The 22,520-nt window shown below is 39.4% G+C and overlaps 1 protein-coding gene across 3 annotated transcripts in view; it reads left to right on the top strand.

Annotated features, from left to right (window-relative positions):
- Positions 1-22,520, top strand: part of TMPRSS7 (transmembrane serine protease 7) — a 49,322-nt gene that overhangs the window by 19,173 nt on the left and 7,629 nt on the right. For all 3 annotated transcript variants that reach the window (XM_082625737.1, XM_082625739.1, XM_082625738.1), the window contains 6 exons: positions 837-949; positions 13,502-13,608; positions 16,745-16,881; positions 19,148-19,255; positions 21,338-21,448; positions 22,247-22,363. In XM_082625737.1, coding sequence (XP_082481863.1) covers positions 837-949; positions 13,502-13,608; positions 16,745-16,881; positions 19,148-19,255; positions 21,338-21,448; positions 22,247-22,363 — 693 coding nt within the window. The remainder of the gene's footprint in view (positions 1-836; positions 950-13,501; positions 13,609-16,744; positions 16,882-19,147; positions 19,256-21,337; positions 21,449-22,246; positions 22,364-22,520) is intronic.

Raw genomic sequence — 22,520 nt, 5'->3', positions numbered from 1 at the left:
AATAGCATCCTATAGATCTGTAACCAAAATAAATGATTTGAAATAGCCAGGAGATGGAAGCAACCTAAGTGTCCATCATCAGATGAATGGATAAAGAAAATGTGGCACATATATGCAATGGAATATTACTCAGTCATAAAAAGAAACGAAATTGAGTTATTTGTAGTGAGGTGGATGGGCCTAGAGTCTGTCATACTGAGTGAAGTAAGTCAGAAAGAGAAAGACAAATACCGTATGCTAACACATATATATGGAATCTAAGAAAAAAAATGTCATGAAGAACTTAGGGGTAAGACAGGAATAAAGACACAGACCTACTAGAGAATGGACTTAAGGATATGGGGAGGGGGAAAGGTAAGCTGTAACAAAGTGAGAGAGTGGCATGGACATATATACACTACCAAACATAAAATAGATAGCTAGTGGGAAGCAGCTGCATAGCACAGGGAGATCAACTCAGTGCTTTGTGACCACCTAGTGGGGTGGGATAGGTAGGGTGGGAGGGAGGGAGACGCAAGAGTGAAGAGATATGGGAACATATGTATATGTATAACTGATTCACTTTGTTATAAAGCAGAAACTAACATACCATTGTAAAGCAATTATACTTCAATAAAGATGTAAAAAAAAAAGATTTGAAAACAAGTATAGACTTTGAACAGTATATTAGCTATACATTGTAGGGTACTATTTTTTTAAAAAAATAGTTTAATTTCAAAAATATATAAGCTTATTGACCAAGAAAATGTGCATTTGTAGTTAAAGAAATGTATGCTGTCTATTTCCCATAATCTCACAACTGCAAATCATTGTGTGTTACTGGATATTTTTTTCAGAATGTGAAAACACAGTGTTGGTCAAAGAAATCACTGGCTTTGAAGGGAAAATTTCAAGTCCATATTACCCAAGCTACTACCCTCCAAAATGCAAGTGTACCTGGAAATTTCAGGTAGCCTAGTTTTAACAGTATCTTAGAAAGTTATTGCTATCCTATTTTTAGTAGCTATTTATTTTTGAATTTAATTATACTTATTTTTTTTAATTACAAAAAGAATGTCAGTTAATTTTATAATATTTAAACCTTATTAAAATATATTATCTAGAACATGAAAGTTTGTTGTAATTTCAAGCCGCTGCTCACAAATTAACTGCTTTTTGCAGACTGGGGCTTATTTGTCCAGTTTCTTACTTTGTATTAAAAAGAGCAAAGACATTGTTATAGGATCAAACAATCTATTTTATTATGGTAGAGCTCATTTATTAATTTTTAATTACTTCATCAGCATTATAATGAGAATAATAAAGAAATAATAAATTGAATTAGGCAATATATATTTCAGCTGTATAAGCAAAGCGGAGTGTAAATTTATATGAAATACATATGTCTCCCTCTGGCACTAGACAGGTAGTCCCTGGTTTTTGTTTGTTTTTCAAAATCTCGGTGTGTAACCTATTTTTCTTCTCCAGCTGTTATATTAATGCAGAGGGAGGTCGCCTTTGCTCTTTCAGCATATACATATGAAATCATTTTTGTGGGGCATAGCAGTTAGATGTAAGTGACAGGCAGTGTCTAGTTTGTATTCATTCAACATATTATTATTAAATGCCTGCTCCGTGTCAGGCAGTATTCTGAACACTGGGATGCATGAGATCTCTCTTTCTCTCTCTCTCTCTCTCTCTCTCTCTCTCTCACACACACACACACACACACACACACACACACACACACAAGCTCTGCTGTCATGGAGTCCTCTATAAAGTACGGGGAGACAGGTGACAAAGAAATAAACAAGTAAAATACATGCAGTGCGTTCCATGATGGTACAATGCTATGGAGAATACAGCTGGAGAGGGGCTCTGTAGCTGAGTGGGGGGGTGGCGGTGTGAAAGGTAGGAAGTCTGGGATTTGTTGTCTCAAGTAGGATGGTCAGGGAAAGCCTCACTGACGAGGGGACATTTGCATAGAACCTTGAGACACGAGGGAACTAACCTGGTGCATGCTGAGGGTAAGAGTGTCGCGGGTAAAGGGAAGAGCTGAGGCAAAGGCCCCGAGGAGGCAGGAGAGTGCTTGCTGCATGTAGGGTTCGTGCGCAGTCCTAACAGTTAAATATTGAAATAATTTTATTATACCCAAATCTCTACCTACTAGTAGGCATCCTTAAATTATTTTTTTATCATTATCCCAAATATTTAAAATATAATTAAGACATAAAGGTTCTGGATTCTTGCTCACTGCCAGATTCTTGGTGCCTTAGAGCAGCAAAAGCTCAGAGCCTCAGGTGACTAGCAAGTCTGAAGGTGGGGAGAGGGGTAGATGGAAAGAGAAGAAAAGAAGCGTTGGGGAAAGAGGAGGGAAAGACATCAAACCTCTGCCTCTTCAACTCTCCAATAAGCAGAGTTATCTTCTTTATAATATCTAGAACAAGAAAGACCCCATTCCCAGAAGCTCCATCAAGTGTTTGAAAGTCCTTTGAGATAAAACAAATGTTGATCCCATGGTAATTCATAAGATTTAAAAGGAAAATCCCGAAACGTTGTTGTGATTAAGTTTTAGTCAGGGTACAAACAAAAATATCAGATCACTTTCTGTTTCACTGGGTCAAGGGTTAGAAATGCTGAACAATAGGAAATCTCTATAAGGAAAAGAGCATGGGGGTGGGGGATGGGAAAGGCGAGACAGGAAACACTGGGGACAGACTTGAGCGATGACACCATTCCCCAGAGGTCAAGGTTGGTTGTTCTCAGTGAGGAGGTTAAATAAAGCTGTTGCTTCGTTGGAAGGCTTTGAACAGCCACTGATAGCTGTGTGACAGCACGTTTCTTTTTTTTTTTTTTTTTTGAATTTTTGAATGTTATTTTTTTTTATAGAGCAGGTTCTTATTAGTCATCTATTTTATACACATCAGTGTATACATGTACATCCCAATTGCCCAATTCATCACACCACCACCCACACCCCCGCCGCTTTCCCCCCTTGGTGTCCATACAATTGTTTTCTATATCTGTGTCTCTATTTCTGCCCTGCAAACTGGTTCATCTGTACCATTTTTCTAGGTTCCCCATATATACGTTAATATACAATATTTGTTTTTCTCTTTCTGACTTACTTCACTCTGTATGATTGTCTCTAGATTCATCCACATCTCTACAAATGACCCAATTTCATTCCTTTTCATGGCTGAATAATATTCCATTGTATATGTACCACATCTTCTTTATCCATTTGTCTGTCGATGGACATTTAGGTTGCTTCCATGACCTGGCTATTGTAAATAGTGCTTCTATGAGCATTGGGGTGCATGTGTCTTTCTGAATTATGGTTTTCTCTGGGTATATGCCCAGTAGTGGGACTGATGGATCATATAGTAATTCTATTTTTAGTTTTTTAAGGAACCTCACCTCCATACTTTTCTCCATAGTGGCTGTATCAATTTATATTGCCACCAACAGTGCAAGAGGGTTCCCTTTTCTCCACACCCTCTCCAGCATTTGTTGTTGTTTTTTTCTTTTTTTTTTATTCAAACAGAAAGTCACAAAAATTATAATCATCCTCATCAGTTCACTCAGTCCCAGGTAATTAATTTTTTTTTCATCTTTATCTTTTTTTAACACTTTTATGAATTCATCAGGTTTCCATTAGAGTTCTGAAAATGATTATTCATTCAGTTCAGCAGTATAGTCAGTTACGAGAAACCTGTACTTGTCTGAGTCTTTTCCATGAATTCCTTGAAGATGAAACCCTTTTAGAGGAACATTTTTGCAAAAGCATCAGAGTATACCCAGAACTGTCTGTAAATGACAAAAGACTTTAAAATGACCATAGATAAAGATTTGATGAATGTTCATAATAATGCAATTGACAAGGAAATTTAGTTATTTCGGAGATATACATTTTAAAGTAATAACTAGAATTATAACTTATAACATTATACCAGAACATATAAGATATTAGAAATTTCATGTAATGTCTGAAACATTTATATTGACATATTTCCATACAAATAACCCAAAGAAAGTTTAGTATTAGTTGTTTTTTGTTTATTTTTTTTATATTGCAGGTTCTTATTAGTCATCAATTTTATACACATTAGTGTATACATGTCAATCCCAATCGCCCAATTCAGCACACCACCAACCCCACCCCACCGCGGTTTTCCCCCCTTGGTGTCCATAGATTTGTTCTCTACATCTGTGTCTCAACTTCTGCCCTGCAAACCGGTTCATCTGTACCATTTTTCTAGGTTCCATATACATGCATTAATTTATGATATTTGTTTTTCTCTGACTTACTTCACTCTGTATGACAGTCTCTAGATCCATCCACGTCTCAACAAATGACTCAATTTTGTTCCTTTTTATGGCTGAGTAATATTCCATTGTATATATGTACCACTTCTTCTTTATTCGTTCAGCTGTCGATGGGCATTTAGGTTGCTTCCATGACCAGGCTATTGTAAACAGTGCTGCAATGAACATTGGGGTGTATGTGTCTTTTTGAATTATGGTTTTCTCTAGGTATATGCCCAGTAGTGGGATGGCTGGATCATATGGTAATTCAATTTTTAGTTTTTTAAGGAACCTCCATTCTCCGTAGTGGCTGTATCAATTTACATTCCCACCAACAGTGCAAGAGGGTTCCCTTTTCTCCACACCCTCTCCAGCATTTGTTGTTTGTAGATTTTCTGATGATGCCCATTCTAACTGGTGTGAGGTGATACCTCATTGTAGTTTTCATTTGCATTTCTCTAATAATTAGTGATGTTGAGCAGCTTTTCATGTGCTTTTTGGCCATCTATCTGTCTTCTTTGGAGAAATGTCTGTTTAGGTTTTCTGCCCATTTTTGGATAGGGTTGTTTGTTTCTTTAATATTGAGCTGCATGAGCTGTTTATATATTTTGGAGATTAATCCTTTGTCCATTGATTCATTTGCAAATATTTTCTCCCATTCTGAGGGTTGTCTTTTCATCTTGTTTATGGTTTCCTTTGCTGTGCATAAGCTTTTAAGTTTCATTAGTTCCACTTGTTTATTTTTGTTTTTATTTCCATTACTCTAGGAGGTGGATCAAAAATATTTTTGATCAAAAATCATAAATAAGGGGCTTCCCTGGTGGCACAGTGGTTGAGTGTCTGCCTGCCGATGCAGGGGACACGGGTTCATGCCCTGGTCCGGGAGGATCCCACATGCCGTGGAGCGGCTGGGCCTGTGAGCCATGGCCGCTGGGCCTGTGCGTCCGGAGCCTGTGCTCCACAATGGGAGAGGCCACAACAGTGAGAGGACCACATACGGAAAAAAAAAAAAAAAAATCATAAATCAAAAAGATTTATGTCAAAGAGTGTTCTTCCTATGTTTTCCTCTAAGAGTTTTACAGTGTCTGGTCTTACATTTAGGTCTTTAATCCATTTTGAGTTTATTTTTGTGTATGGTGTTAGGGAGTGTTCTCATTTCATTATTTTACATGTAGCTTTCCAGTTTTCCCAGCACCATTTATTGAAGAGACTGTCTTTTCTCCATTGTATATCTTTGCCTCCTTTGTCATAGGTTAGTTGACCATAGGTGCCTGGGTTTATCTCTGGGCTTTCTATCTTGTTCCATTGATCTATCTTTCTGTTTCTGTGCAAGTACCATGTTGTCTTGATTACTGTAGCTTTGTAGTATAGTCTGAAGTCAGGGAGTCTGATTCCTCCAGCTCCGTTTATTTCCCTCAAGACAGCTTTGGCTATTCAGGGTCTTTTGTGTCATGATACAAATTTTAAGATGATTTGTTCTAGTTCCGTAAAAAATGCCATTGGTAACTTGATAGGGATTGCATTGAATCTGTAGATTGCTTTGGATAGTATAGCCATTTTCACAATATTGAGCCTTCCAATCCAAGAACATGGTATATCTCTCCATCTGTTGGTATCATCTTTAATTTCTTCCATCAGTGTCTTATAGTTTTCTGCATACAGGTCTTTTGTCTCCCTAGGTAGGTTTATTCCCAGGTATATTATTCTTTTTGTTGCAGTGGTAAATGGCAGTGTTTCCTTAATTTCTCTTTCATATTTTTCTTCATTAGTGTATAGGAATGCAAGAGATTTCTGTGCATTAATTCTGTGCATTGATTTCTGTGCATTAATTTTGCAACTTTACCAAATTCATTGATTATCTCTAGTAGTTTTCTGGTGGCATTTTTAGGATTCTCTATGTATAGTATCATGTCATCTGCAAACAGTGAAAGTTTTACTTCTTCTTTTCCAATTTGTATTCCTTTCATTTCTTTTTCTTCTCTGATTGCCATGGCTAGGACTTCCAAAACTATGTTGAGTAATAGTGGTGAGAGTGGACATCCTTGTCTCATTCCTGATCTTAGAGGAAATGCTTTCAGTTTTTCACCATTGAGAATGATGTTTGCTGTGGCATTGTTGTATATGGCCTCTATTATGTTGAGGTAGGTTCCCTCTATGCCCACTTTCTGGAGAATTTTTATCATAAATGGGTGTTGAATTTTGTCAAAAGCTTTTTCTGCATATATCAAAATGATCATATGGTTTTTATTCTTCAGTTTTTTAATATGGTGTATCACATAGATTGATTTGCGTATATTGAAGAATCTTTGCATCCCTGGGATAAATCCCACTTGATCATGGTGTATGATCCTTTTAATGTGTTGTTGGATTCTGTTTGCTGGTATTTTGTTGAGGATTTTTGCATCCATATTCATCAGTGATATTGGTCTGTAATTTTATTTTTTTGTAGTATCTTTGTCTGGTTTTGGTATCAGGGTGATGGTGGCCTCATAGAATGAATTTGGGAGTGTTCCTTCATCTGCAATTTTTTGGAAGAGTTTGAGAAGGATGGGTGTTAGCTCTTCTCTAAATGTCTAATAGAATTCACCTGTGAAGGCATCTGGTCCTGGACTTTTGTTTGATGGAAGATTTTTAATCACAGTTTCAATTTCATTACTTGTGATTGGTCTGTTCATATTTTCTATTTCTTCCTGCTTCAGTCTTGGTAGGTTATACCTCTCTAAGAATTTGTCCATTTCTTCCAGGTTGTCCATTTTATTGGCATAGAGTTGCTTGCCATAGTCTCTTAGGATGCTCTGTATTTCTGTGGTGTCTGTTCTAACTTCTCCTTTTTCATTTCTAATTTTAGTAATTTGAGTCCTCTCCCTCTTTTTCTTGATAAATCTGGCTAATGGTTTATAAATTTTGTTTATCTTCTCCAAGAACCATCTTTTAGTTTTATTGATCTTTGTTATTGGTTTCTTAGTTTCTATTTCATTTATTCTGCTCTGATCTTTATGATTTCTCTCCTTCTGCTAACTTTGGGTTTTGTTTGTTCTTCTTTCTCTAGTTCCTTTAGGTGTAAGGTGAGATTGTTTATATGAGATTTTTCTTGTTTCTTGAGGTAGGCTTATATAGCTATAAACTTCCCTCTTAGAATTGCTTTTTCTGCATCCCATGGATTTCGGATCATTGTGTTTTCATTGTCATGTGTCTCCAGGTATTTTTTTATTTCCTCTTTGATGTCTTCAGTGATCTCTTGGTTATTTAGTAACGTATTGTTTAACCTCCATGTGTTTCTGTTTTTTACATTTTTTTCCCTGTAACTGATTTCTAATCTCATAGTGTTGTGGTCAGAAAAGATGCTTGATATGATTTCAATTTTCTTAAATTTACTGAGGCTTGATTTGTGACCCAAGGTATGATCTATCCTGGAGAATGTTCCATGTGCACTTGTGAAGAAAGTGTAATCTGCTGTTTTTGGATGGAATGTCCTATAATATCAATTAAATCTATCTGGTCTATTGTGTCATTTAAAGCTTGTGTTTCCTTATTAATTTTCATTTTGGATGATCTGTCCATTGGAGTAAGTGAGGTGTTAAATTCCCCCAATATTTTTGTGTTACTGTAGATTTCCTCTTTTATAGCTGTTAACAATTGCCTTATGTGTTGAGGTACTCCTATGTTGGGTGCATATATATTTATAATTGTTATATATTCTTCTTGGATTGATCCCTTGATCATTATGTACTGTCCTTCCTTGTCTCTTGTAACATTCTTTATTTTAAAGTCTATTTTATCTGATATGTGTATTGCTACTCCAGCTTTCTTTTGATTTCCGTTTGCACGGAATATCATTTTCCATCCCCTCACTTTCAGTCTGTATGTGTCCCTAGGTCTGAAGTGGGTCTCTTGTAGACAGCATATAGATGGGTCTTGTTTTTGTATCCATTCCACAAGCCTGTGTCTTTTGGTTGGAGCATTTAATCCATTCACATTTAAGGTAATTATCTATATGTATCTTCCTATGACCATTTTCTTAATTGTTTTGGGTTTGTTTTGTAGGTCCTTTTCTTCTCCTGTGTTTCCCACTTAGAGAAGTTCCTTTAGCACTTGTTGTAGAGCTGGTCTGGTGGTGCTGAATTCTCTTAGCTTTTGCTTGTCTGTAAAGCTTTTGATTTCTCCATTGAATCTGAATGAGATCCTTGCTGGGTAGAGTAATCTTGGTTGTACGTTCTTCCCTTTCATCACTTTAAGTATATCATGCCACTCCCTTCTGGCTTGTAGAGTTTCTGCTGAGAAATCAGCTGTTAACCTCGTGGGAGTTTTGTTGTATATTATTTGTCATTTTTCCCTGCTGCTTTCAATAATTTTTCTTTGTCTTTAATTTTTGCCACTTTGATTACTATGTGTCTTGGCATGTTTCTCCTTGGGTTTATCCTGTATGGGACTCTCTGCACTTCCTGGACTTGGGTGGCTATTTCCTTTCCCATATTAAGGAAGTTTTCTTCTATAATCTCTTCAAATATTTTCTTGAGTCCTTTCTCTCTCTCTTCTCCTTCTGGAACCCCTATAATGCGAATGTTGTTGTGTTCAATGTTGTCCCAGAGGTCTCTTAGGCTGTCTTCATTTCTTTCCATTCTTTTTTCTTTATTCTGTTGCATGACAGTGAATTCCACCATTCTGTCTTCCAGGTCACTTATCTGTTCTCCTGCCTCCATTATTCTGCTATTGATTCCTTCTAGTATAGTTTTCATTTCAGTTGTTGTATTGTTCATCTCTGTTTGTTCTTTAATTTTTCTAGGTCTTTGTTAAACTTTTCTTGCATCTTCTTGATCTTTGCCTCCATTCTTTTTCCTAGGTCCTGGATCATCTTCACTATCATTATTCTGATTTCTTTTTCTGGAAGGTTGCCTATCTCCACTTCAGTTAGTTGTTTTTCTGGGGTTTTATCTTGTTCCTTCATCTGGTACATAACCCTCTGCCTTTTCATCTTGTCTATCTTTCTGTGAATGTGTTTTATGTTCCACAGGGTGCAGGATTGTAGTTCTTCTTGCTTCTGCTGTCTGCCCTCTGGTGGATGAGGCTATCTAAGAGGCTTGAGCAAGCTTCCTGATCAGAGGGACTAGTGGTGGGTAGAGCTGGCTCTTGCTCTGGTGGGCAGAGCTCAGTAAAACTTTAATCCACTTGTCTGCTGATGGGTGGGGCTGGGTTCCCTCCCTGTTGGTTCTTTGGCCTGAGGTGACCCAACACTGGAGACTACCTGGGCTCTTTGGTTGCATTAATGGTGGATTCTGGGAGGGCTCACACCAAGGAGTACTTCCCAGAACTTCTTCTGCCAGTGTCCTTGTCCCCACGTGAAACGGAGCCACCCCCCACCTCTGCAGGAGACCCTCCAACACTAGCATGTAGGTCTGGTTCAGTCTCCTCTAAGGTCACTGCTCCTTCCCCTGGGTCCTGATGCACACACGACTTTGTGTGTGCCCTCCAAGTGTGGAGTTTCTGTTTCCCCTAGTCCTGTCGAAGTCCTGCAATGAAATCCTGCCAGCCTTCAAAGTGTGATTCTCTAGGAATTTCTCCTCCTGTTGCTGTACCCCCAGGTTGGAAAGCTTGACGTGGGGCTCAGAACCTTCACTCCAGTGGGTGGACTTCTGTGGTATAAGTGTTCTCCAGTCTGTGAGTCACCCACCCAGCAGTTATTGGATTTGATTTTTACTGTGATTGTGCCCCTCCTACTGTCTCACTGTGGCTTCTCCTTTGTCTTTTGAGATCATGTTTCTAAATGGAAATCATGTAAAAAATAATTTGTGACCTGTAAAATATCTTTGCATTTAATAAAAATGATGAAGAACTGCATGACTTAAGTAACAAAAATATTGACTCAAATCATGATAAAACCTTTTCTACACAGGAGTTAATTTTATCATCCCCAATCCTTCTTAGTGACTGGTTTGATTTCCAAATCTACTGAAGAACAATCAATTCCCTTCTCAAACTCACTTCCAGCTGAGTTTTTAAGGTCTTATTTATCTGAGAAGGATTAACTCTTGCTCCAACTTAAAACTCATCTGATTCTTCTCTCAAGCTCTCCTGTCTGTTCAACAAATGTTTGTTGAATGTCTGCTGCATGTCACTCACTGTACAGGGATGCCTAGTAGCAAGGTTACCAAAGTCCTTCTCTCACAGAGCTAACAGACTACAGGGCAGGAGGGAGATATTAAATCAATAAAACCAAAAAAGGACTTTGAGGTTATAATATGTCATCTACATTTGTTTAGTACTTCAGTGTTTTCAGCACACATAATTTTATTTGCGCTTCAAAGCATACCTCTGATGTAGGAGCTATATTCTTGTCATTTTATAGATAAGGAAACAGAAATGGGGACAAAGCATTTGCTAGAGGCCACTCCAATAGTAAGTGACCCAGGTAGGATTAAAAGGAATCATGCCCCCTCCATAAATAAATTCAGCAGCCTCTCCTTTTCTGGGCTCCTAAAGATGTTCAGCTTCCCTATCTGTCATAACATTCACTTATCTGAACATTCATCTCCCTCTCTCTTCCTTCTTTTTGTTTTCCAAATAATCAGTTTTGTTTCAGAGTCTTAGAAGAAAAAGTAAAGCAGTCCCTTCAGTTGTTTTATCACAGATGTCATCAGCCCAGCACCATCCAGTTAGGTCCACCAGACATAAACAGGGATCACTGTGGGCCATGCAAGTTCACCTTCTCATGTCACACAGGAAATAGATGGGATTCCCCAGAAGAGAGCCTCTCTTCCATGATTCTGTGGCAAGCATATTTGCCAAAGAATTTTCCAGTGCTCATCTGAGGTGGGTTCTTGTTTGTGTGTACACGTGTACACAACCACTGGCAAGTTAGGGGTTACTGAAAGTAAGGCATGTCCTGCATTTTGTTACCATCACTGACTAGAGAGATATTTAAATACAGCAGTTCCAGATCAGAAGAATTCCTCTCCTTACTTGGTTACAGTTTCCAAAACAAAGGTACAGCGCTGGGCAGTGGGAACAGAGAGTACAGAACATAGAGGGAAATAGCGTACTTAGTAGTTTCACGTTTCTCATTCATTTGTTGAAATAGCTTGCAATACTTTGTGAAACTGCACCTCATCCATCATTTATCAAGCACGGTAATATCAGTAGAGTCTCTTGGCCAATCTAAGCATGAAAGTAGAATTGTGTATGATTCTGTGTCAGCGGAATCAGTGTGCAAGGGGACATATTTCCTTTCACTGTGGAGAGGCTTTTTGCTTGGGGTGCATATAAATCCATTTTGTTTCAGAGCTCTGGAACTCAGTGAAAATGCCTAAGCAAGCTTCTTTGTGGAGGATTGCATTGGAATATGTTCTCATGCTATAAAATTTAATTGATTCCTTAAATATATTTACTATCTTTCAGTTCACATCTTTTTTTTTTTTTTAATGTGAAGAAATAACCAAATGACAAGAGTGAAAAAAATGTGATGTGTGTTCTCATGAGCCTTGTGAGTCTTACGGTGAATGAAAGACAATCCTGTTCCTCTGGGGTTCCCGACATGGGTTTCCAGGCAGTGCTGAGAAAAGGGAGGCCTTCAGAGAAATGCAGGACTGGTTTGAGTTTCTGGTCTGTGTTGGGAAAGTTGCTTGTCTTTGGTTAGTCTAGGTTCCTTCTTCTATAAGATGGGAATCATACTATCTGCCTAACCATGTTGTTATGTTTAAATCAGTCATAAAGTGCCCAATCCATTTCCTCTCAAAGGTAGATTAAGGTGGGAGGGGAACTATATTTAAACACAAGTTAGAAAGAAGCACACCACACAGCAAAGAAACTATAACATAAAATATGATGACATAACTGAAAAACCAAATGTCTGTCAGAGCAATAAAAGTCAATGGACAAAATTCATCTGTTAAAGGAATAAGGCAGTAGGATTGAATTGCAACGTATTACCTAAAACTTAAATGTATGTTGTTTTTAAAAGACAAAATGAATTTAAAAAGTGATTTTGTAAAGTTGAAAATAAAAGGATGGGCAATATCATACTAGGCATATATAAACAATCAGAAAGCAGGGATCACAACCTTAATGCCAGACAATGCTGGAATTATGGCACTCAGTGGGAAAAGGAAGGCAGTCTTCAGTGATAAAGAGGGTGATCCACATAACGATCTACGATTATTTATGCACCAAAGGATATAGCGTTAATACTCATAAAACCTATATGAGGTACAAAGGGAAATGGAGAGTGCTTCAATAAGAGATTTTCCTTTCTCTTGGCTCATGACAGAGACAGTGAGGGACAATAAATAAGGCTAGGAAGAGTATTAAATCATACAAATAAAGAGTTTGGTAATATATATAAACAGAAATTACCCTTTTAAAAAAATGACCTTGGGGCCTTCATAAATTTGATCCCAACAAAATTGTTAGTAAATTAAAAAATTAAATGCTATACTGCAATAAATAATCTGTTATCTAACTCAGGTAGAATTTAAAACCTTGAAAATAGGGAAGCCAAAATTCTGCTCCCTGGAAATGTAAGAACTCTCTCTTAAATAATTCCTGGGCTAAAGTGAAAATTAAAACAAAAATTATGGCATATCAGATGTGATGTATGTGCATGTCATACAATGCCACAACAAGGCCAGTTGCATTGCGTGTGTGTACATGTCAGTGTGTGTGTGTGTATGCGCTCACTTGTGCACGTACCACATAAGTAGCTGCTTCTCTTGTTTGATCTCTTCCAAGAAGACATAGGGATGACTCAGAAACGTCTGAAGTACCAAGGTTTAATATGAAGAGGATGCTGATTCATTCCTCCTTTACCTAAAGAATCAGAATAGTGCCTTAAATAAACTGTCATTATTGTCATCTAAGGAGGAAAGTGTGTAAACTTGCTAACAAGTGGGTGTTTTCAAAGTTAAGCTCAGTTACTTGGAGGAAACTGAAACCTAGAGGTGATCTAATGTATCTGTCTCAGCTCATCACACTGGGGCATCACAGCTGCTCCTTGAGCACAGGGTGTGCTGGGGGGGCAGCTCACTTCCCTCTCTGTCGTGCTCTCCTCTTCAGGTCAGTTTGTTCAGGGGAACTGGTCTACCCCACCAAGGGCCACAGGGCACAATGAATAAAATGCCCTTAAAATAGCAAGCCCAAGGAATGCATTCTGAGTAACAAAATCTTAGTCTGAAACATATTCTTCAACTGAGTCATTTTTCTGACTTACGTTTGTTTTTTATAGACTCCCCTATCAACTCTCGGCATAGCACTGAAATTCCATAACTATTCAATAACCAAGAAGAGTATGAAAGGCTGTGACCATGGATGGTGGGAAATTAATGAGCACATGTAAGTGGTTTCCATATGTGAAGAACCCAATGAAAAGCCTCACCCAGGAGTTCAAAGCCTTGGATTCCTTTCCCCCAGAGAGTCTGCACTTTACTATTTACAGACCGGGGAACTGAGGACTACAGGAGTTAAATAACTTGCTCAAGGTCACTCAGCTCATAAGAGGTTAACCCAGGATTCAAGTCCTTATGGCTCCCAAGTCCCTGTTTCTATCACTGCTCTGTGCTGTTGGGCTATGGATGTACACGCTCCATACTTTACAAAAATAATTGGCAGAAAAACCATTGCAGCCATGGAGGAAAATAGTAAATAGAAGTCCTGATGATTACAAAAGCTAGAAACCATTAGCCAATTCTGTGCAGTAGGAGAAAGAATCTGAGAGAAATTTAGGCGCCTGGGCTTCCCGAACTGATCTAGAAGGTCCTTACTCTCTCCCTTAATTCATCCTTTAGCTCTTGTTATGTTTACTTGCTTCTAAAGTTATAATAGGTCTTGTATTAAAAAAAAATACAGGATGCCCTGTCTTTGCCAAATAGCTTCTCAGTTTACTTTAAGGAAACTTGTGAAGTTAGCCTTCGGGACTTGTCTGCTAATTCTTTGCTCACAGCTATTCCATGAATGAAACCTTCCCTTTCTAAATGATTTTCCTGAACAACCTTCTTTGATTTCATTTAGACTCTTAGATGACTTGCTAAATAGTCATTGATCCTAGAATCAATGACTTGGAATAGAATCTCCCTGATTTAATGGCTTTCTTGGATCCATTATTAACATGTGGCTTGTACTCCTTTTGGGAGTATTTTTGAATCAAGGGTCTATTAAGTAGGAGGCAGACCTAGGTTCAAATTGCAGCCTTGTTTAGTAGCTACATTAACTAGGACAAATTATTTAATCACTTTGTCAGTCTGTAAAATGAGGTAATGAGGTGGGGATTTTTGGTAAGAATTCAATGAAATGATGCTTACCACACACCAGAACATCTTAGCTATGATTAATATGATTAATAGGATTGCTAAGGAAATGACATTGGATGCATAAATACTATGGAATGTGCCCCAAGGCTTGAAAGATATTGCATTTTGGTATTTAATTAGAGGTCCAGAAAACAAATCTTTACCAATCTATTGTAAGCTTGTATGCTTAAAATTAAGCAGTGCTTTGAAAATGAGATGCTTTTTCCCCCTAAGTAACAACCCCTGCCACCCATGATGTATTGCTGCCAAAATATGAATAGTTTCCTCCTGCAAATACCAGGAAAGCTCTCTGCCCTAAATACTTTCCCTGAAGGACCAGCTCTTCATTTTGTCTTGTGGGTTGGCTGAAATTCTATCTGATTCTTTTGATACTAGTTGTACCCATGGGATTTAAAATGCCAGCCCTTCCCATTATCAGTCCTTCTCATTAGAAAGGCTCTAATTGAACTAATTCCTGGCACCTTGCTGCTAAGGTTAGCCTAAAGGCTTTGGGTCTGTCATGGAGAAGGAAGAAAAAGTAATGCTGACACCAGGAAGCCTAGTGATCCTGAATTCAGAGAACATAGGGGTGGGATATGAGTGCTCAGGGCACCTAGAATGCAGTATATAAACCTGAAGAAATGGACAGCCTTCCTAAGCTTTTGTCCAGCAAAGTTCCGGAGGGCAAGGCTGTTGGTGCATTAGAAAGTGCTAGGGTTTAGTATCCGGTGAACTGTGTCCTAATGCTGCCTCTGCTTACTTACTATTTGGACTTTAACAAATTACTTCACCTCTTTATGTCTCAGTTTTCTTACCTGTCACGTGTCTGCCCACGTAAACTAACACTTGCTGGGTTTCTCCAGTCTCTCGCTTTATTTTACTTTCATTTCATAAACCTCCACTATGCCCCATTACATACTGTCCCCCTGTAAACTCCAGCCCAAGCATGGTTTCATGCTTGACCCCTTTCCTCTTAACTCCTCTTTAATGTCGAAGTGAGGCTAATCTTTGCAAGAAAACTCTAGTAAATATTAATGGAGAATTCCAATAAAAACTATGAGATACAGATAACAATCATCATGATTTTAGAATGCAGGCTTCTGATCCCAAGATGACCAACTAGAGTAGACTCTGGCCCCAAAAGCTTGACTAGGCTTTCAGGCACCTCTCAGATGCTGGCTTCTGCTTAGCCAGGTGGCCACCTGCAGCTGCTGTCTCTTCCTCGTAACCCAGGGGCTGGTCTACCCGCCGATCAGCTCCTGAACTTCAGCCAATTGCAAAGATTTGTCCTGAAATATACGTGAATGTTTTGAACTGTAAAATGATAGGTTATCCTTGTGCTCTTCACACTGAATGCCAACATCTGACCCATGAAACGTGTGGTTCCCAAATGCTTTGGGGACCTGGAGTGATGGGCATTCACAGATTCCAGTGGAGGACGTCCTCCTTCAAGCCTAGTGTCTACTGTTTCCCTTTGAGAAACAATAGACACCTGGGAAAGTCTTGCTCACACAAGACAGAAGCCTAACTCACCATGGGCCCCAGTGTAATTATACTTCATGTTCCACTAACGGCAGTGCTCATGCAAGGATAACTAGTAGGGGGGACATTTTCTCCTAGGTGATGAAAAGAAAAACCAAGGTAGGGGGATATTGCGGATGGACATCACTATTTTGAAATTTTGCCAAGGACAAGCCCTGAAGTGCATATCAGAGTTCAATTTAGATTGAAAGATTGTTGTCTTTTGCTTTAAGTGTTGCTGGAATTCTCTGCACGTTTTCAACCTGAGCTCATGGATTCCACTCTGCCCTGTAGAGAGATTTGTGGCCAGAGTAGGCAATTCTTTTTTTGTTAGGCAGTTATTTATGTTCAAAGAAGAGAGAGGCGTAGGAGAATTAAACCCGTATTTCTTCTAATTATAAGTATTGGTGAGGAAAACAACAGGTAACAGATAGTTGGTAGACTGCTATTGTTTTATTTAGCAGAGGAGAAAATCAAGGGGACAGAAGTGATTCAATGGCAATCACTTAGCATAGGATGGATAACTACCATCAGCTCTACCATAAGCATCTCCGTTTATGAAGCTTAAATGACCAAAGTATCAGTGAATTCGCTGATGACAGAAGACAGGAATGCAGTTGACAGGCCCTCATGCTGTGTGTCCCCCTACCCTTACTCCTCAGGTACTGCGGCTCCTACATGGATCACCAGACGATTTTCCGAGTGCCCAACTCCTTGGTTCACGTTCAGCTTCAGTGCAGTTCAAGGCTTTCGGACAAGCCACTTTTGGTGGAATATGGCAGTTACAACATCAGTCAACGTAAGCCGGGGATCAGCCCCTTAGAAAACCATAATGAAGGGTTAAACAGAGGCTAACACTTTATGACTCTAAACGATGAGAATTTAAGGAATGAAAACTCCTTCTTTATTTCTGCTATTGACTAGTATACTTTTATAATAATATTTAAATAACTATATAGTAGGAACAAAATATATGATAAATATTACATACAATTATGTATTTATTATGCTGAAGTTTAAATTATAGAAGAAATAATATCATTATTACAATTGAAAAGTAGTTTCTTACATTATTCATGAAATATAGGACAATTTCTTGATTCATTGTTCTTCTTGCTGGCCATAATTTTTTGTAAATATGAGGTTTACGCCAACATTTGATGGATCGGAGGGCAGCAGTTGCAACTTACTGTGGCTTCTGATGCATAGAAGGACTGGTCTTTCAAGGAGAGTCCAAATATCAGCCTGCAGAGTGTTGAACTTCACACTGAGAACTGCTGGAACAGTGGCCAGGAAGCGGTCAGCAGAAAAGGCAATGTCTGAGGGAAGTCATTAGTGCTGGAGAGAGTAGATACTGACTCAGGAAATTCTCAACCCCTTTTTTTTTTTTTTGTCTTAAACAGTAGTCTCTGAGGTTTAATAATCTAATTGTATTTTTTGGTAGTAGAAATTAAAATATATGACAATTCAAATAGGAGACTTTCGTCTGTATTCCACCTACAGTCACTTCTCCTGCCACTGGGATGCCACTCTGTGCTTGGAGAAACAGTGATTGTGTCTCAACCCATTTTAAAAGAGGGAAAATAAGAGTTGACCACTTAGGAATCCATGAGGTTAAGTCCTGAGAGAAAGCTCAGTTAGACCCTTCCTACTTTGTCAATGCTAATATACCTGCTTCTGGATTCAGAATTATTACACTTCTGAATATCAGAATATTATAATTCCCATCAATGATACAGGTAACTAGTAAGCTATCTTTTTTTTTTTTTTTTTTGTGCTGTATGCGGGCCTCTCACTGCTGTGGCCTCTCCCGTTGCGGAGCACAGGCTCCGGACGTGCAGGCTCAGCGGCCATGGCTCACGGGCCCAGCCGCTCCGCGGTATGTGGGATTCTCCCAGACAGGGGCACGAACCCGTGTCCCCTGCATCGGCAGGCGGACTCTCAACCACTGAGCCACCAGGGAAGCCCAAGCTATCTTATTTTTAACTCTTATTTCAAACCATGAATATTTCCTAGGAGCTCATGCTCTCCATCATGTGCCGTTGAGTTAGTGGTTGACCTGACCATGCAGCCTCCCCATTCTTTTGCACGAAGCACAGGCTAGGTAGCTTATAAAGAACAGAAATTTATTTCTCACAGTTCTAGAGTCTGGAAGTCCAAGATCAGGGTGCCCGGCATGGTTGAGTGAGGGCCGTCTTCTGGTCTCAGACTTCTCGTTGTGCCCTCCCATGGCAGAAGGGGTGAGAGCGCTCTGTGCGGCCTCTTTTATAAAGGCAGGCACTCATCCCATTCACGAGGGCTCTGCCTCCATCACTTATCACCTCCTGAAGGCCCTGCTTCCCCCTACCATCACCCTGGGCATTAGGATTTCAACATATGAATTTGGGGGCTGGGGAACACAGATATTCAGACCACGGCAGAGAGAAAGGATTTACTATTACTATCATGTTTAGCTATAAGCCCAGGATTAAAGATTCCATTCCAGGGAATGGATCTTTGATGAGTAGCCTGGTTGAAGTGCCCTAGGAGTCCTGAGTTTTGAAACCAGTCACTAATCTCTCTAGGTCCAACTTCTAAGATCAGTGGTTACTAATACATTTTGCCGTAGAGATCCCTTGAAAATGTAATTAAAGGCACAGACCATCAGAATAATGCATCTGGTCATAGGGGATTCAGAAACACCAGAAGGCCATTTAAATTCCCTGGGGATTCTAAAGACTGCACCCTGAGCCTACTGGACTCAAAGGCATCTTCCAGCTTTCTCTTTCTTCAAGTCTGTGATAAAGCCAGTTTGCTGAGTCGAGGATGGAGGTGTAGGAATTTGTACATGTGACCTGCCTGCAATGTTGACTCAGAGCTTCTGGTGGATTAGTTTGATTTCTTTGTTCCTAAATAGTCCTTTCTGGTCTTTCAATTACTAGCTATAGCTTTGCTTTGATGGAGAAATTGTATAATTACTACCGCTATGTTGCCACTCAGCCACTTAACAATTCACATTTCTTTGTTAATGTGGTCTGGTGACTTTTAGGGACCCACACAGATTTCCTATGTCTTATTGTCTCTAGCCTGTCCTGTTGGATCTTTTAGATGCTCCTCCGGTTTATGTGTCCCTCAGGCCCAGCGCTGTGATGGAGTAAATGACTGCTTTGATGAAAGTGATGAACTCTTCTGTGGTGGGTATTTAAGCTTTTACTATGACTTTCTTAGGAATAAATAGCTTGTCAGGATCACTGTTGCTGCTGATGCACATCCTGGGTCTTTTGTAGCTGTTATCTATTGCCACATAATAAACTATCCCCCAAACTCAGTGGCTTACGACAATCATTTGTTCTGGATCATTCATCTGTGTGTTGTCTCAGGTATGACCAATCTAGGCTGGCCTCAGCTGGTTGGCACTGCTTTAAGCCGGAGCCTCCTGAGCTTGGTTCTTCTCAGGTTGGGGTTGGTTCTACTCCTCATGGTTCTTTTCCTTGTTGAGCTAGTGGCCTGGCCCTGGCAGTGGTAGAAGCAAAGGAGGGGTGACCAAAAATATAAGGTTCCTCTTAAGTCCTGGTCTTGGAGCTGGCACATCATCACTTGTGTCATATTCCATCGGTCAAATAGCTGAGGCCATAGTCAAGGGGCAGGGAAGTTTATTCTGCACACTTTGGGGCCATGGCAAGGGTGGGGATGCATAATACTATCATAGAGAATGAGGATCTATGGTTAGTAAATCAATCAGCCACAATCTGAAACATAATCCTATTTTAAAGCACGGATCTTTCCTCTAGAAAGAAGTTCAGAATCTGCAGAGAAGTAAACACTTTCAGCATGCTCATTTATGGAGCACAGGTGTTGAGAATAAAAGAATTGATTTTTTTTTTTACCAGTATAGTTTGCATCAACATCACATTGGTAATAACTAAGTGGTGGGGTTTTGGATATTCTTACTTTGGGCAGAGAGTCTCTGTATTGGTTTTTCATTACTATTTGCACATAATTCCTGAATCTATCTCCAGTTTCAGGGAGTAATATGGGGAGAGTAGTTCACTGGACCATATGACACCACTGGCAACCCTTTCTCCTAAAGATCCAGAGTTTAATTCCAATACAATTGCAATGATGAAGCTATTTAATCTTTCTATATTTTGGAGAAATATTAAAGTTAATATAACTAACTGAAAAATTATGTTCATAAAAAAATAACCTGTAACTCTACACCCCTTTTTTTAATTGATAAAACCCTCTTAACTTAGCCTTCATTAACAATTTAAATCTATAGGGTCTTCTATTTCTTAAGAAAATAAATACCATTATATAGTGATTGAGGTTGCTTTTGTTTTTTATGTTATTTTTATTCCCTACTATTATGCTCCAAATGAAAGTGATTATTGTTACTTTGTAACAAGGACTGTTTTTTAGTAATTATCATTTCTCATCATGCCATGTTGGGAGCTATTCTCTAGGAGTTGCCTAGGTACTAGATACTCTCAGAGTAAATAAATGAACTATTTCAGGGCAGCAACGTCCTCCCCCCTGCTCCTCACAAGACATACCTCTGAAAAAACAGGAGCAGATAACAAAAATGATAACTTTTCAAAAAACCAGAAATGTCTAAGGAATTATACCTTCTAAGAGCGCTTGCTACTATATTGTGTCTGTCACTGGTCTAAAGGCAATTCCCGAAAATATTCCAAAAAGAAAAATTGTAATAGATTTACACTGGTATTTCCTAGTTCAGGGAATGAATGTCTCAGGGTAAAATAATTTTAAAGAGAGTTTTCCTTACCAATAGACTACAAGTTTGTTGTTCTTTAAGATCTCACATTCGTTAATCTAGTCTACAAACTTTTAGTGAGCACCTACTATTTGATCAGGCGCCAGAAGAACAGAGATGAGTAAAACAAAATCCCCAATCTCAGGACACTCCACTTTGTTTAGGAAGATAGACAAGTCCAATTTAGATAACAGTTTATGATTTTTATTTTCCTTAACATCTTATGATGCATTTAATTGTAATTAAAGAAACAAACCACCAGAGTTTAATGTATTTCTCCACAAGCAAAAGTCATATCTGAAAAATTCAAAGTGCTAAGAATTACACCAAAATTTAAACATCTGCTTTTCCTCATGGAGGTGTCAGTTTTGAGAAAACACATGTTTTGTTTTGTTTAAGTCATCTTAACCATTTGCACATTTTGAGGGGCACTGCTGGTCATCAGGGAGTCCCAACTGATGTCTCGGGCTCACGAGCTTTCTGCCTGTTCTCCTTCCAGTGACTCTTAGACCTGCCTGCAACTCCAGCTCCTTCAGGCAGCATGGCCCTCTGGTCTGCGACGGCTTCAGGGACTGTGAGGATGGCCGGGATGAGCAGAATTGCACTCAAAGTGAGGAGGAGCCCTCTGCACTTTGCTGTTCTTCTAACCAGACTCTTCTAAGCCCAAATCAAAATATCTCTCTTGGGTTAGGGCAATCGGCTTGTCCCAGTTTCCCCACGGAAAATCCCAGGTCCAGGGAATCCTCCTGGGCCCAGACAAAGTGGAAGAGTTGGTCACTCTAATTGGGGTGGAGCGTGTGTGTGTGTGTGTGTGTGTGTGTGTGTGTGTGTGTGTGAACTCTGGGAGATTTTCCTTGCTGACTTGCTTCTAATGCTGTTCACGACTCAAGGAAACTGAGGATCGGATATAGGGGGATTTGCCAGATACTGTGATAGGGTATGATCTATTCTGGCCCCTGCAAAAACACACACTGCCAGAGTTGTGAACAAATGTGCAGTAATTCACAAAATCTGTCCATTCCCCCCCACCCCCAATGGTATAAAAGACTGAGTATGGTGTTGATTTTTGCTCAGAAATTTTCTTGGAGAACAAGGTAAAGTAATGGCAAAGAAGCCATGGCTTAAGCCACCGATATGGCCAACTGCTTGGCATCTCCCCTACAGTGGAAGAAAGGAGAAACTATTGGGTTGATTCTCAACCAGTGCACCTGCCTGCCTTCCTTTCAGTGGCTCTGCTGAGATGCAGGGACGGGACAGTGTGGGGTCGCTTCATTTCCCTCTGCCATGTTTCCCAGAGCAGCAAACACCGATCCTGTGGCTAAGCCATCCGTTGTGGACGGAATTCAGTGTCATTCACTCAAATCTGTCTCTGAGTAGGAAAAATCCTTTCTCCTTTGCTCATTTTTAGGTATTCCGTGCAACAACAGAACTTTTAAGTGCGGCAATGATATTTGCATTAGGAAACAAAATGCAAAATGTGATGGCACTGTGGACTGTCCAGATGGAAGTGATGAGCAAGGCTGCAGTGAGTAGAAACATGTTCCTTCTGATCCTTTGTATTTGTTCCTCAGTTGGTCTGTTTTTTCATTTTTATTCCCTTCTTGGTGTAATGCCCCAGGCAGAAGTTGCCACAGGCCAGGGAAGAATAGTAAACATTGGTGAACTGAATCTGAAATGGTTTC

This window comes from Mesoplodon mirus (assembly GCF_964341445.2).
Source record: "Mesoplodon mirus genome assembly, chromosome: 6".
In the NCBI taxonomy this organism is placed as follows: domain Eukaryota; kingdom Metazoa; phylum Chordata; class Mammalia; order Artiodactyla; family Ziphiidae; genus Mesoplodon; species Mesoplodon mirus.
The sequence above is the reverse complement of the archived record's forward strand: the minus strand, read 5'-3'. Positions and strand labels throughout refer to the sequence as shown.